Below are 14,491 nucleotides of genomic sequence, written 5' to 3'. Positions count from 1 at the left end.
GTGTGACTCATGAGGTCCACCTCAGCTTAGTGGCTAAGTGGCTGGCCCCTCCCTCCATGTTTAGAACTTATTCCCATCCCAGGCTGAAGCACTAGGGACCGAAAGGGTCGGGAAGGGGGACACTCTTGGGCATTCCTATATTTAGGTGATGACCACGCTAACTTCTGACAAGAAACTGATTAAGAAAATGAGAGAGAGAGAAGTTTTTTTTAAAAAAAAAAGTCCATGAGGGCTGGCCGGATGGCACAGTGGTTAAGTGTGCACGTTCTGCTTCCGAGGCCCGGGGTTTGCTGGTTCGGATCCCGGGTGCAGACATGGCACCACTTGGCAAGCCATGCTGTGGCAGGCGTCCCAAATATACAGTAGAGGAGGATGGCACAGATGTTAGCTCAGGGCCAGGCTTCCTCAGCGATAAGAGGAGGATTGGCGGCAGATGTTAGCTCAGGGCTAATCTTCCTCAAAAGAAAAGAAGAAAAAAAAGTCCGTGAGTCACTTGCAGTTTCTAATTGTTTAGGAGAAACATTTTTCTAATCAAAATAGTGTCACCTAGGGTAGGTAAACCCAAGAGTATAACCAGCACAAATCTGTCATTTCAGGTGAACCAAAAAGCAGTGTGTACGTACACATACACTCGCGCACACACGCACACACACACACGCACACACGCGTGCACACACACACACACACACGCACGCACACACGCGCGCGCACACACACGCACGCACGCACACACACACACACACACACACGCATGTACAGTATTTCTTTCTTAATGAAACCCAGTCCCTGGTCTCACCCTCCATCGACTCCTGTTTAAAACTCCACCAAAAACTACTGCCTTGGAGCAATTTTAACATCAAAAACATTGCAACTTGAAAAGAAAAGTTACCACAGGAAGTATGTATTACCTAAATTTAGATCAAAGTTAGAATGACTTACTTTAAGAAAAAAATAGTGAGTTCTTTCACCTCCTGCTCCCCTTCACTGTTCCTGAATACAGATTAACTGTGGACCCTATTAACTGCTGTACAAGTTTATGGAAGACTTTTCTTTGATTTCAAGGGAATACAAGTTTTTTATGAGTAAGATAGATTGTTAGTGAGCCTGAGTTGGACAGTTAGCTGTCTTGCTATTTTGACTCAGAAAAGAGCCATTAGCCGAATGTGTGTCTAACCTATCACTAACTTATTAAGAACAGGAAGTACTTCGATGGTGCTATTATACTTAAAATAGCAATTTTTACTGGGTGGAGAATTTAAGCATTTGTTTCTCCGGCATTTCGTAACCAACAGGAAACAATGACAGAAAAATTTCCGATATGTTTACCAAATTTTATGTTATGTGCTTGTTTACACAATGGAGCATATTGAGATCCCTAAGCAAATGATACTCTTATGCTCCTTCTAATGCTATGGGGCCAGTTATGATGAGGGTTTAGAAACAGTCTAAAAAGAATTTCTTCTTGTTCTTTGGCTCCATTAGAAAGGTAAACCGTATTATTAATAATGCCCTGAAAATTCCCCTGAAAATTGTGGTACAATTGTATTATCATTTAACAACTTTATGTTAGGCAAATGTGGTAAAATTACACTTTTTACTAAAAATTTGGCAAAGCTGTTTTGTAATTTATTAGAATATTTATGTTATAAAATGCATGTGCTCTTTATATTTCCTTCAGAGAACAAGTTGTTTGACACATGAAAAATTCATAAATCCAGAAAAATGAAAAATGAAAGAAATCAAGTCCAATTTTCATTTTGTACAACTTTTATAAAAATCTTTCTGACTCATTTTCTGCCTGAAATAGTTTAAACTAACTATTCAAATTGATGTGGCTAATTTGAGCATTCGAATGGATGCCTAAGCAAAACTTTGAAGTATCTTGGCAAAGCACTTTAAAGGAAGACATTAATCTTTTTGTCTTGTGAAGAAATCACGCCTAACAAAGTGGATAGCGACTAGAAGAACTTTTGATGAGAATTAAAGCTTACAAAAATTTCGGGGAGGAAATCTTAGCTCAGAAACTTAATGTGATCAAATCCACTCCTTCTAGAACTTACATGACTACAGAAGAAAATGCCACAGTCATCAAATTTTATTGCTAGACAGCCAAAGCCATATAGTCGTTCTGGACTTTATCTACTTGAAGAACATTTAAAGTAAACTTAAGACAATTAAATAAAGGTGTACTCCAAAAACTGACAAGAGATAAACACAAGCAAAGCGCTATTACAGTATCCCCCTTATCCATGAGCAACACATTCCAAGACCCAGTGGAGGCCTGAAAGTGCAGATGGGACTGACCCCTGAATATACTATGTTTTTTCCCATACGTACCTACTATGATGAAGTTTAATTTATAAATTAGGCATAGCAAGAGATTAATAGTGCTTTGGGGCCATTAGTAAGTAAAATAAGGGTTTCTTGAACACAAGCACTGCAATACCACTACAGTCAATCTGATAACCCAGAGGGCTGCTAAGTGACTGACAGGTCTGGTAGCATATGTACAGAGTGGATATGCGGGACAAAGAGATGATTCATGTCCTGGGCGAGACTTAGTGGGACAGCACGAGATTTCATCATGCTATTCAGAACAGAGCGCAATTTGAAACTTATTGTTTATTTCTGGAATTTTCCATGTAATATATTTGGGCCACTGTTGACCCTGGGTAACTGAAACCACGGAAAGTAAAACCGAGGATAACGGGGCTCTACTATATCGCTAGTGGGGGAATTCTCATAATGCGTTTTTCTGATGGTAAGCTGAATGAATTCAAATAGTGTTTATAGTTATGAGTCTCCAAAGAACCAATTCCTTTTGAATATAATACCAAGAAGTTCCTGCATGGCTTTTTTAAGACAAGTATATGTTCAGTTACTCATCAGAGCTGGACTGAGCCACAGTTGAATTTGGTCAACTCTTAAAATGGCAAAGATTAAAATTTGAAAATGAGTTTTAATGCAGGCTTTTTAAAAATCCAAATCAACCAAGGAAAATAAGGGATTTTAAAATTTCGAATTAGTTGAAATATAAAAACAATAAACTGATTTAAACCATCCAAATGTATTTTAATATAAACACACATATATATATGTGAAACATTAGACTTATTTTTCACTCATTACATTAGGCACAAGAGTAGATTACAAAGGAAGAATCATGAACTCTTCGAAACTATGATAGTTATTTTTCTGTTCAAGGTGGTTTAAAGTATAGTTCTATTTTCCGCAAACAGTAAAGGTAAGAAGGAGAGGTGGGAGTCCAGACCAGGCTGCTGTTCATCTCCACTGCGAGAACTTTCTCTTACACGTGTCTGGATCGGGGCAAATATGAGAACATCCATTGAGAAAATAATATCCTTTATTTTTATCATTGTTTATATGAGCCTGTTTATTTTGGATGTTTATCATCCAAGGCAATCTGCACAGCTTTCTCAAGAAGCAGCTTACACTTATTTCAGCTCACCCCCCACACACAGTGAGCTCCAAGGGCCACTTAAAATATGCACACAAGCATCCTTGTGGGAGGGAAACTTGGTTTACAGGACAGTGACACACTTCACGTTTTTGGAACCTCTATCTGATCTCTGTAGCTATTTTCATGGCACAACTATAAGGATACTTATCACACATTTTTATGAAACATTTTTCCTGAGAAATTAATAGAAATGATAGGAATTTCTATGAGAAATTGAGTTGATCCTATGAAAATGTTTTAAATTACAGGTTAGCGTGGTTAAAGCATTCATCAGGTTCACTGAGTCCCCATTACTTTGTTCCAGGCACTGTCCTTGGAAGGCATTGGTGTTTATACCTTGTGTATTCAGCACAAGATAGATTTACAATGGAGTCGCTTTAAATGGACATTTAACTTAGGCAAAGTTGTCTATGCATTCAGAAAAAAAGAAGAGGTGGCTATTAAATAGTTATTAAAGTAGCATGAGCAGTTTTGCCCTCTGTTCAACCCAATGAGTATGTGCCCTTATGGAGTGATAATGAGGTGGGTGACAAAGAGTTTACTGGGTTTTCGTTTCCTTGCAGCTCTGAGTGTGACAATGTAGCTACCGGTTTTTTAAACACAGCATGACCCCTACATAAACTATGTCATTTAGGACTCAGCCAAAGAAATAGAAAAACTGGGCGTGTTGCCCTTGGAGGGTTATACAGTGAGCTGTCTTTCTCAGGAGTTTTAAGGATCATTTTGTCTGTTTCTTGTATCTCTCCCATATCTGATGCTTCCATCTTTAGTTAGAAATGGGTAGCTAAACTAACTTGGAAACGGTCTTGTAATTGCTCTAACAATGCATTAGGAATTCCCTGGAAAATGGATCTCCAAGTTATTGCTAAGCTAGTTGACTCTAAATAAAGAATCAAATAAAATGTCCCTTCAATTTATGCTTCCTAACTTGGGAAATATGTCCAATAAAAGACTGCCCACATAGATATTACATTTACCATAAATTGCCCAAATTGCAAAGCCCACCTGCCCATGGGGAATAGGAATTGCATAGAGGTTAAAACTGTGAGCTGGTCTGCTGTAAGTACACCTCATATCTGATGTAAGATGTCATTTGAATTACCAGTGTAGACAAAAGGGTTAGTCATGGTCAAGGATTCCAAGTCCATCCAGTGACACTGGGGAAATTGCCTAACATATTTGTCCACCTATGCCTCAAGAGAATCATTCGTACACTTTCTTCACTAAAAAGTAATCCTTGCATTTAAGTCATTTTCTTGTGTGGTTTGACACTGTCTATTTTGAAATACTGGGTAAGTAGGATGGGTTCTACACAAAAGAATATGAAATCAGTTGAGCGCTCTGAAAGCAGTGTTCTAGGTATGAAGTAGTGGTGATACTTACCTTGTTACTTTAGTGTTGGTAATCGAAGTGAAATTATTTTAATAAAGGGAAAAGCCCTAAGAAACATTTTTATGGCTTCCGTGAAGTCAGGTTAATAGATGCTATGTTTGGGGACAACCCATTTTTATCCTGCTTCCTTACATTTTGTCACCTAAGCTGGTAAGTGACTAAGAAAGCCAGTGTCGTTTGAAACTGAAAGTGCCAGCAGGAAAAAACAGCACTCAGAGTGAAAAGGTGGTGCTTGGCTGTTCATGGGTGCTGTCAGCATATTTTGCGTTTTACCCCTTGCTCTTAAAAAAAATCCTAAAAAGAAGTGACCGTTTGCTAAATACTGATTTTGTGTAATTTGGATCTTATTTTCTACCAGTTTTTTGTTGTTGTTGCTGTTATTTCTTAGAGAGAGCTAACCACAAAACCTACACTTGGACATGCTATACCTATAGTCAATTAGAAATATATGTACTCATGTTTAATTGAATTATTAGCATAAAATAAAGGGGAATTTATAAATTATCTATGAATCAAAATGCTGGAAGAGAGTTTTCTTTGCAATTCAGTCATCTTTTTACAGATGAGAAAATTGAGAACAAAGAGATTATTTGTCCTTTGTCACTTTCACTTTTTAAAAGATGACCAATTAGCTGTTAGGCCTGAGGTACACGTGTGTCTGCACCTCTGGTTTGGCTGTGCATGGTGCCTTTATACCAGTTAGGTCTGCGATTGCAAACAGGCCCGTGGTGCCCGCTCTCGGAGTGGGGCTGGATAAACTCTCTGTTTGTTAACTGCAGCCTGGCAGTGAGCTGGACAACTTGGAGGAGATTTTGGATGATTTGCAAAATAGTCAATTACCACAGCTTTTCCCAGACACGAGGCCAGGCGCCCCTGCTGGATCAGTTGACAAGCAAGCCATCATCAATGACCTCATGCAACTCACAGCTGAAAACAGCCCTGTCACACCTGTTGGAGCCCAGAAAACAGCGCTGCGAATTTCACAGAGCAGTGAGTATGAGATATTGATGGTTATGTCAAGAAATTCCCGTATAATCACCATCAGAAACAGGGATTATTAGAATCTGATGCAAACAGCTTAGTCACGTCAAGGTTTTTGTGGTCAAATAGCACCATCTACTGTCCTGGTCCTTCAGAAAGTATTCGAAATGAATTCTAATGAACGTGGCTTTCCAACATTGTCTTGTGGTTGATTTAGTCCACGTGGAGGGAGCCTGACCTGCACAGATAAAGTTCTCTAGGTGATTGTCATATTTCCCTTCCTTTCAGTTACTGCCTTCAGAAATGGAGTTTTGTGTGTTTTAATGTATAACTGAATGTTTAAAATATAGCAGATTAGAAAGTTATTGCTCACTTTTTAGGAATAATATCCTATTAAAAAACTCAAAATATTTAATCATTATTCAGACTACAAACATTAAAAATATCTTTTTCTATCTCTTAGGAATCCTCATATAAATATCAATTTTATGTGGAACTTCAATATATACATGTTTTCTAAGTACCTTTTAAGTTTAATTAATTTGATGTAAAGCTTGAATACCTAAGACTATTTTGTAAAATACATTTCTGTATCATTTATTTTGTTCTTTTTATTTTAGATTTTTGTAAGTTTAAGATGAACTCTTCACTATGAACACAATTTACAAACTTGATAGTTACCTAAAGTTATTATCCAATAATTTTGAATGGAAGAAAATGTCTTTCCTGTGCCACATACATAATTCAGGGAAAGATAATCTCTGTAGTATTAAATTGGTGAACGGAATTTTTCCTCAAGTACAGTTTGACCCAAAGCTTAGCTTTTGTTTTCAAACCAGAAATGGCAACCATCAACCAAATCACAAAATATCTTTAATTACTAGATCTTTTCTCACATGGTTCCTGATCATTCTGAAAAGGGTAAAACAAAATAGAGATTTTTTGCTTGCTATCTCTCAAACTGCCTACTTCTGGGGCAAGGGAGGATTACTTATAGACCATGAGAGATCACAAAGTCAGAATGGAGAAATGAGCGTGAAACGCACCACAAAGTTTATGCTTATTACCTAGAGGAATTAATGAAGGGCCGTGTGAGAACTCAGTTTCTCCTCTATGGATGTATACCTCCTAATGGGATTCAGATTCTTGAATGGTAACCAGATGACTAAGCCTGTGGAAGTCATGATTAAATGTGTACATAATTTCCATTCCAAGCCTTAATTCTTGAAGTATTTTATTTGTTATTATTAAGAACGCATTCTTTCTTTTAAACGTTCTATCTCACACTATGTTTATATAAATTGAGAAAATAAAGTACTTGATGTTATTTAATAAATTAGCTCTATAAATTGTAATTGATAATATCTTTGTACTTGTAAATTTTAATAACATTGTTGTCAAATTGCTGGTTGTGTGATAGTATAGGGCACTGGTGTGGTCCTTAGCACACAGGAAATTCTTGTGAACGAACCATAAGAATCATTTCAAATCTAAGTGTATCTGGAATTTAGAGAAGCTGTATTTAGAAGATTAAGCACAGGCCTAAAGCTTTAGTACTGACTTCGGGTAGCTGAGTTCACACTTGAAGTTTTTAACTTCCAATGAGAGTAGATATTTTTAAACTAAGTCCACTCCTAGGAAAGTCCAGTTAAGAATGATGTTCTAAAGTCCAGACCACAAGTGCCTGGCTTTGGTGCTGTATGCAGGAGGTGTTTATAGCTTCATAGCTGTGACAAAGCATTACTCCTAAATCCTAATAATGTAACATATGAAAAAAACCATACTGGTGGTTTACTTAGCAAATACAATTGAATATTAGAAATTAACATTGGGGAGAAAAATATATGGTAAATAATAGACATTCTTTTTTTTTGGCAAGATTGTCAAGAATTAAGTTAGAGACTTGTTCATTAGATTACAGGTCTGCATTTGGGGCTGCGTATGTTTTTTTTGTCTGTGAATTTGTGTTTTATGTAGGCAGTTGGTCCCTGACGTGCATATCTTTGTAATTTTGCAAACGGCATTTTCCCTAAACACTACTTCTGTTACTCTTCTTTTTCATTATTCTATATTAACCTTCAATTTTCATTTGTTTTCTCCTTAGCTTTTAATAACCCACGACCAGGGCAACTGGGCAGGTTATTGCCAAACCAGAATTTACCACTTGACATCACATTGCAAAGCCCAACTGGTGCTGGACCTTTCCCACCAATCAGAAACAGTAGTCCCTACTCAGTGATACCTCAGCCAGGAATGATGGGTAATCAAGGGATGATAGGAAACCAAGGAAATTTAGGGAACAGTAGCACAGGTAAGGGCTCAAATGCACTGTTATTTTATTGGTGGGTTATTTAACTCAATGATGTATTTGTCCACATCAAACTAGTAGAACTTTTCAAGTGAATTTTTTTATGTTAGAAACTAACATTTGACCGGAAGAAAGTTCTACAGACTCTCTCTGTGAGAGTGGCATATGGAGCATCTGAAAGCATTCCAGTGAGCTGACCATTTTATTCTGCGATTGTTACTTTTACAAGGTTTCTACTCATGAATCCTGTAACATAGGCTTATTTCACTTCTATTCCAGTTGCTACTCTAGAAACTGTAGTGGTCTGTGTGAAATAATTCGGTGGTTGCTAGCTTCTCATGATAATCTGCTGATGACCCCAAAGCTTCCTATTAATGGATGATTTGTGTTTGGAGAATTTCAGAATGAAAGTTTAAAATCCAACCAACCCTTCCTACTTAGAAATGATGCAGTTCTCATTCAGAAAAATATTAATGAAAAATAAAGAACTGCAAACAGTAGTATGCTGGGCCGAATAGCCGCTGGTCCAAGGCTCCATTCTGAAGCTGTGTGAAGGTGCCTGTGACCTGGTTTGCACCTTGACCTGCTGTGTCTGAAGGTGTCTGCCGAGTTGCCCAAGCACATTTCCTGAGTAGCAGTCACCGACAGCATCTACCATATCCCAAACTTTCACCTGATTCAGGCTGGAAGTCACAGCAGCACTGATTGCCGTTGGCACCACGTCCTGCCCCTGTAATGGCTATTTTATCACAATCAGAGCAGGATGCTGCATTTTCTACTAAAGAACGGCTCACAACTTACAGCTTTCTTCCTTTGTCAAAATGAGAAAAATAGATATTATAAAAAGAACTTAAATTTGTGGGTGTTTAATTCTTGGTATTTTCTTTTTTAGCTAAGTCTGTAATCCCTATATACACATTGCCATTTAGATAATTAACTGAAAATGAGTTCAATTGAAAAAGAAAAGATGGATCTTTTTTCTTTTTTTTGGTTTCTGGTGTAGATAAGCCATTCATTGGAAACAAACTATGCTGTATTAAAATAGTTTATTCATTCGACGAGTATTAGATGCCTACCATATGTGCCAGGCACTGGCTCCTTCACTAATGTGTATATTCGCAGAAACAGTGCCATATTAATTTCACGTTATTTTAAGATAAAGTATTGATTTGTGTAAAATTGTATAAGAGAAAAGGAGCCAATGATTTATTAAAGGTGACTTCTTCTTAGCAGAATCCAAGAAGATCTAAGTTCTTGTAGGATCTTAAGTAGGAATTTGGGGATACACCTATATTCAAATCTGGGCAGCCTGGAGCTCGCTGGTGTCCGGGCTGTGAAATCATCCACTGCCTGAGCTTCATTTCAAAAAACAGAAAAAGACTGAAAGAGACTACCCTAGTTATAATTGCATTGATATTGTTGAATTATGAATGATTTTCCCTTCTGCTTTATAGACTTTTCTATAATCTTGTTGTATTATTTAGATAATAGATTTTTGGGAAAGTGCCTATTCTCTCATAATATCTTTGTATAGTTCAAATCTAATCTTCAAATAATTTTAAAAATATGCATTATTGTAATATTGTTCTAACATTTTCAGTCGGGTTAATTACCCTTCACTCTGAGTCATCCTAATGTAGCATATTCTCCTTTCACCAGTGAAAAACCACCCACAATACATGTTCTCTCCATTTTTTAGATATACCCTATTTTTAGTTGTTTATCTTAATTAAAGTAAATGAAAGCAAGCCGTGCATTTGAAAGCAGGACTTTTATACATCCATCTTTAAACACTTCAAAATGAAGGGTCCTCTCTTGGGGTTTTTCCCCTTTAAAATATCCAGTCTTAGCAAATATTTGGCGATTGCCAGCATCCGTGGGACCAGACCAGACAGGGCAAACCCTTGATCCCACTTGGCAGTGCTGTGTTCCTATTGTTGTGTGTGGTCAGATAACTGTTCATATCTCAAGTGTAAAAGGGTTTTTACAAATCTGCCCGACCCCGTTCTGGATCTGTAACCAGGAACGTGGTGGTCCAGGTGTGCTGAGGTGGTAGGCTTTCCCTTCCAGGCCTGGCCTGGAAGATCCTGTCATTTCCCCAGGCTTATGGGCCACCTTGGTCAATTGAATCTTAACAAATTATAATACTCAGAAAGGGATTCGAGGATTTAAAAGTCTGGCGAGGGCTTCACAGGATATTCATCGTGATTTTCGTTTATAATTAGGGTATTGATTATCAGTTTTTACCTTGTTCCTCTTAGCCTCACCTCCCTTTTGGAAAGTAAAGCACTGACGTGTGTATCAGCTAATGTGATTCACTTCCTCAGGAAGGAAGTTGGGGTTATCCACACGCCACAGCACCTGTGTCTAAGTACATATGGGAACAATTTTAACAGCTTTTCCGAACTGTAAAGAGTGGCAGCTCCATGTCGTGAAAAACTTTGTAGTAATTGCCAATTCTTATTTCTGAGCCAAGGGCCCACGTCTGTCCCGATGGGGGCGTTAGCTCTGGGCTGACCGTGTGTTACAGGACGATTGTCTTGTGCAGAGTCAGATACTCTGGTGTTCATACACGCTGAGTATGTCCTCGGTTACTGCATCTCTTGGTTTTCTTTGGCTTGCCTGCAGGAATGATTGGCAGTAATTCTGCCCGGCCCACCATGCCGTCTGGGGAATGGGCACCACAGAGTTCTGCTGTGAGAGTCACCTGTGCTGCTACCACCAGTGCCATGAACCGGCCAATCCAAGGAGGTATGATTCGGAACCCAACCGCCAGCATCCCCATGAGACCCAACAGCCAGCCCGGCCAAAGACAGATGCTTCAGTCTCAGGTCATGAATATAGGTAAGGTAGCTGCAGTGCTCTCTGCTTTTAGTTTTGGTGCTCTCTTCGAGGAGAGTGACAGCTCCGTAAGTTCTTTCAAGACCTGCTCCTAGCTTGCAGTTTAGGTAATCCCTCCATGTCACACTGCCATGAGTGGGACTTTGCTGGAACTCTGTATAGAATCTCAAAAGTTTTCCAGGAATGTAAGAGAACCAACTACCTTTATGACGTTTTATTTTCATTAAATTATCCAGTTTCAGCTTTGAGGGGGAAGGAATTAGAGTGTCACACTATAAATGGTGTATATGTGATATTTTAAAGGAGTATTTCAGTGGTACAGCAGAAGTTCCTGACCCCAGATGATCATCGGAATCATCTCAGGACCTTAAAATTCCGATTCCCGGGCCGGCACCCTAGAGTATTGGACCAGACTCTCCCAGATCCGCCCTGAAGGTGCTGGTCTTCCAGAACACCTCGCAGAACGTGAGGAGCACTGGAACTCGGTTTGGGCACAGTGCACATGTCATTAAAATTAATGATCTGACACGTTGTGTGATACCATTTACATGACATGTCCAGAACAGGCAAATCCATGGAGGGGGAAAGCAGATTCGTGGCTGCCTAGGGCTGAGGGTCCGGGGGGGTGGGGAGGGCTCCCAGTGTTCATGGGGTTTCTTTTCGGGGGAGTGAAAATGTTCTAAACTTGATTGTCATGATGGTTCTACAACTCTGAAAATATACGAAAACCCACTGAATTAGACACTTTAAATGGGTGAATTGTATCGTATGTGAGTTATATCTCAATAAAGCTGTTATTTTAAAAAGTTAATGGTCTATGCAACTCATGCTCAAGATTATTAATCACTGACATATTAACCTTCCTCTTATCTTGTACATTAGCATAATTCAGATAAGTTAATGTTTATGTACTTTTTCATATATTTAGATATTGCACCATGAGTAAGAGCTAAATCATTAACGGAAAGACGCCAGGAGTGTTTTGACATGATAATGCAGAATTCTCACCCTACCTCTGGCGTCAGTTTTCTTACCTACTTATTTAATTGCTCAGCAATTCAATTTGGCTTGTTGTTTCTGAGAGATAACATTCATATTACCTTTCTACAGAAAATGTACTTCAAGTTGAGTGGTTGCCAAACATAAATTCATATAATTTGAGGCTTGCATGAAAAATACTAAAAATGACCAGATTTCCATGCAAAATTAAACTGGGAAATTTTTTAAATATTGATTCGTTCTTTTAAAAATCATAATAATAATAAGTTCCTAACATCCAGAAATTTAATTTATCCTCAGCCTTTCTTCACTGAGGGACATCACCTGGCTTACGAGCTTAAAATAGGACTCTCCAAACTTTATTATGTAGCTGAATTTCTCCAATTTTTAATAAACTCGAAAAAGCCAGGAAATCATCAGAAAATTATCTGTTGTAATGGAAGGCAGATCTACAAATAATGATAACAATAAAATGATTAAAAAGCTCATATCGTCCATTAGCTTTAAACTTCTAAAAATGAACTTCTAAGAAAGAGCCCATCTGAGTCATCTGGGCCTCTGAAGTGTAGTTAATAACAGTGCAGGAGCAAGTGGACCTGACCAGCACTTCTCAGAAGCATGGCCCAGGACCCTGATGCCCTTCCAGGTGGTCTGCGAGGCCCAACTATTTTCATAATAACACTAAAGTATGACACGCTTGCCTTCTTCACTCTCATTCTCTCTCGCCGTACAGTAGAGTTCTAGAAGTCATGTGCTGTATGGTATCACAGTAGAGGAAATGTGGAAGCAGGTAAGAGATTCTGGCTCTGCTATGAGTCTGGACATTAAAGTGATTTGCAAAAACGTAAAACAATGCCAATAAAATGGGTTTTTTTCGTTCTTCATTAAAAAATCTTGTTTATGTTAAAACATATAATAGATTTATTATGATGCTTTTTAAATGACTAATTATTTAATGAATAATTATTTTTGCATTTCCCAGTTTTAATTTCCAACACAGTAAATATCAGTAGGATACAACCCACATAAACGAAAGCTTTTTTTTTTTTAAGAATATACAGGGTCCTAAGTGTAAGAGGTTTAGACCTGCTGGTCTAGATATTCCATTAACTGGGTAGTGAGCCTTGATATTTATTGCCTCTGTTTCTGTCTCAGAACAAAAATTCTGTCTCATTATTTTCACCTAATTATTTTGTTTTTTTTAAAGATTGGCACCTGGGCTAACAACTGTTGCCAATCTTTTTTTTTTTTTTCTGCTTTATCTCCCCAAACCCCCGCCTGTACACAGTTGTATATCTTAGTTGCAGGTCCTTCTAGTTGTGGGATGTGGGACGCTGCCTGACGAGTGGTGCCATGTCCGCGCCCAGGATCCGAAGCCTGGGCCTCCGCAGCGGAGCGCGCGAACTTAACCACTCGGCCATGGAGCCGGCCCCCTATTTTCACCTAATTATTATTGCTTCTGTCTTTTTCATTTTCTGTAAACCAGATATTTCACACATATTACATAGCAGAAATAGATACTTCCTTGATTACAAGTTGTAAGATTTTTGGATGCTTTTCTTCTCCCTTGTCAGGGCCATCTGAATTAGAGATGAACATGGGGGGACCTCAGTATAGCCAACAACAAGCTCCTCCAAACCAGACCGCCCCGTGGCCTGACAGCATCCTGCCGATAGACCAGGCATCCTTTGCCAGCCAGAACAGGTGAGTCCTGGGCACCCAGCAGATCCAACAGAGCAGTGGCCCCTGAGTTCTGGAGGCTATTTAGACCTATGCCAGAAGTGAATCTTTTCCTTTTGAATAGTTGGTGCCTGACCAGTTGTCACGTATTCAAATTGTATCGTCCACCGGCCGGGGGGTGCCAGGGAGGGGGAAATCCAAAAATCAGATCTACAGCATGCCTTTAAAGAAGTGACAATTTAGTTGGAAAGTAAAATATGTACACTGATAACTGTAATATGAGGTAGCGTGCACTATAAATGCCATAAGAAATAAACCGTATTTCAAGAGATTGTCCAGTTGGGGTGGTTGGGGAAGGCCTCAGGGTCTTAAAGAAAAGGTGCAGTTTCAGGAGGCAGAGATGGCAAAAGCCGGTCCGTCTGGCCAAAGCAGCCTGATCAGTGGCCTAGATGTTACAGAAGCAACACGATACGTTTAGAGTAACAGAAAGTAGTCTAGTTTTATGTTATATATATTTTTACCACATTTAAAAAAATAAAATCAGCTGGAAGAGTAGTAATAGAATAGATTTATCAAGGGTCTCAAATACCAAACTCTAGGGAATTCAGCCTCTTTTCATTAAGCTGTTGAAAACGTTTTTTGAAAAACAGAGTGGTATATAATCAAGGGTGATTGAGGATTTTTTTGGTTCTAATTACTAGTCTATTCATTTTTGTTTCTTTGTAGGTGATCTTTTCTCTCTAATTGCTTGTGAAATATTCTTTGTATTTGCTGCATTGTAGTTTCACGACAGTGTGTCTAGAGGTGGA

At 38.6% G+C, this 14,491-nt stretch overlaps 1 protein-coding gene across 8 annotated transcripts in view; it reads left to right on the top strand.

Annotated features, from left to right (window-relative positions):
• The window catches only part of NCOA2 (nuclear receptor coactivator 2), a 267,879-nt gene that overhangs the window by 225,140 nt on the left and 28,248 nt on the right, over positions 1-14,491 (top strand). For 7 of the 8 annotated variants that reach the window (XR_006885610.1, XM_046642258.1, XM_046642261.1 and 4 more), the window contains 4 exons: positions 5,653-5,863; positions 7,959-8,165; positions 10,791-11,006; positions 13,577-13,706. Coding sequence is in view for 7 of the 8 variants with exons in the window: in XM_046642258.1 (XP_046498214.1) it covers positions 5,653-5,863; positions 7,959-8,165; positions 10,791-11,006; positions 13,577-13,706 (764 nt within the window). In the remaining variant the exon portion in view is untranslated. The remainder of the gene's footprint in view (positions 1-5,652; positions 5,864-7,958; positions 8,166-10,790; positions 11,007-13,576; positions 13,707-14,491) is intronic. The other variant, XM_046642263.1, reaches the window with a different exon arrangement.

The sequence above is a fragment of the Equus quagga genome, chromosome 16, assembly GCF_021613505.1.
Source record: "Equus quagga isolate Etosha38 chromosome 16, UCLA_HA_Equagga_1.0, whole genome shotgun sequence".
Taxonomy (NCBI): domain Eukaryota; kingdom Metazoa; phylum Chordata; class Mammalia; order Perissodactyla; family Equidae; genus Equus; species Equus quagga.
Note: the sequence above shows the minus strand (reverse complement) of the source record. Positions and strands in the feature narration are given on the sequence as shown.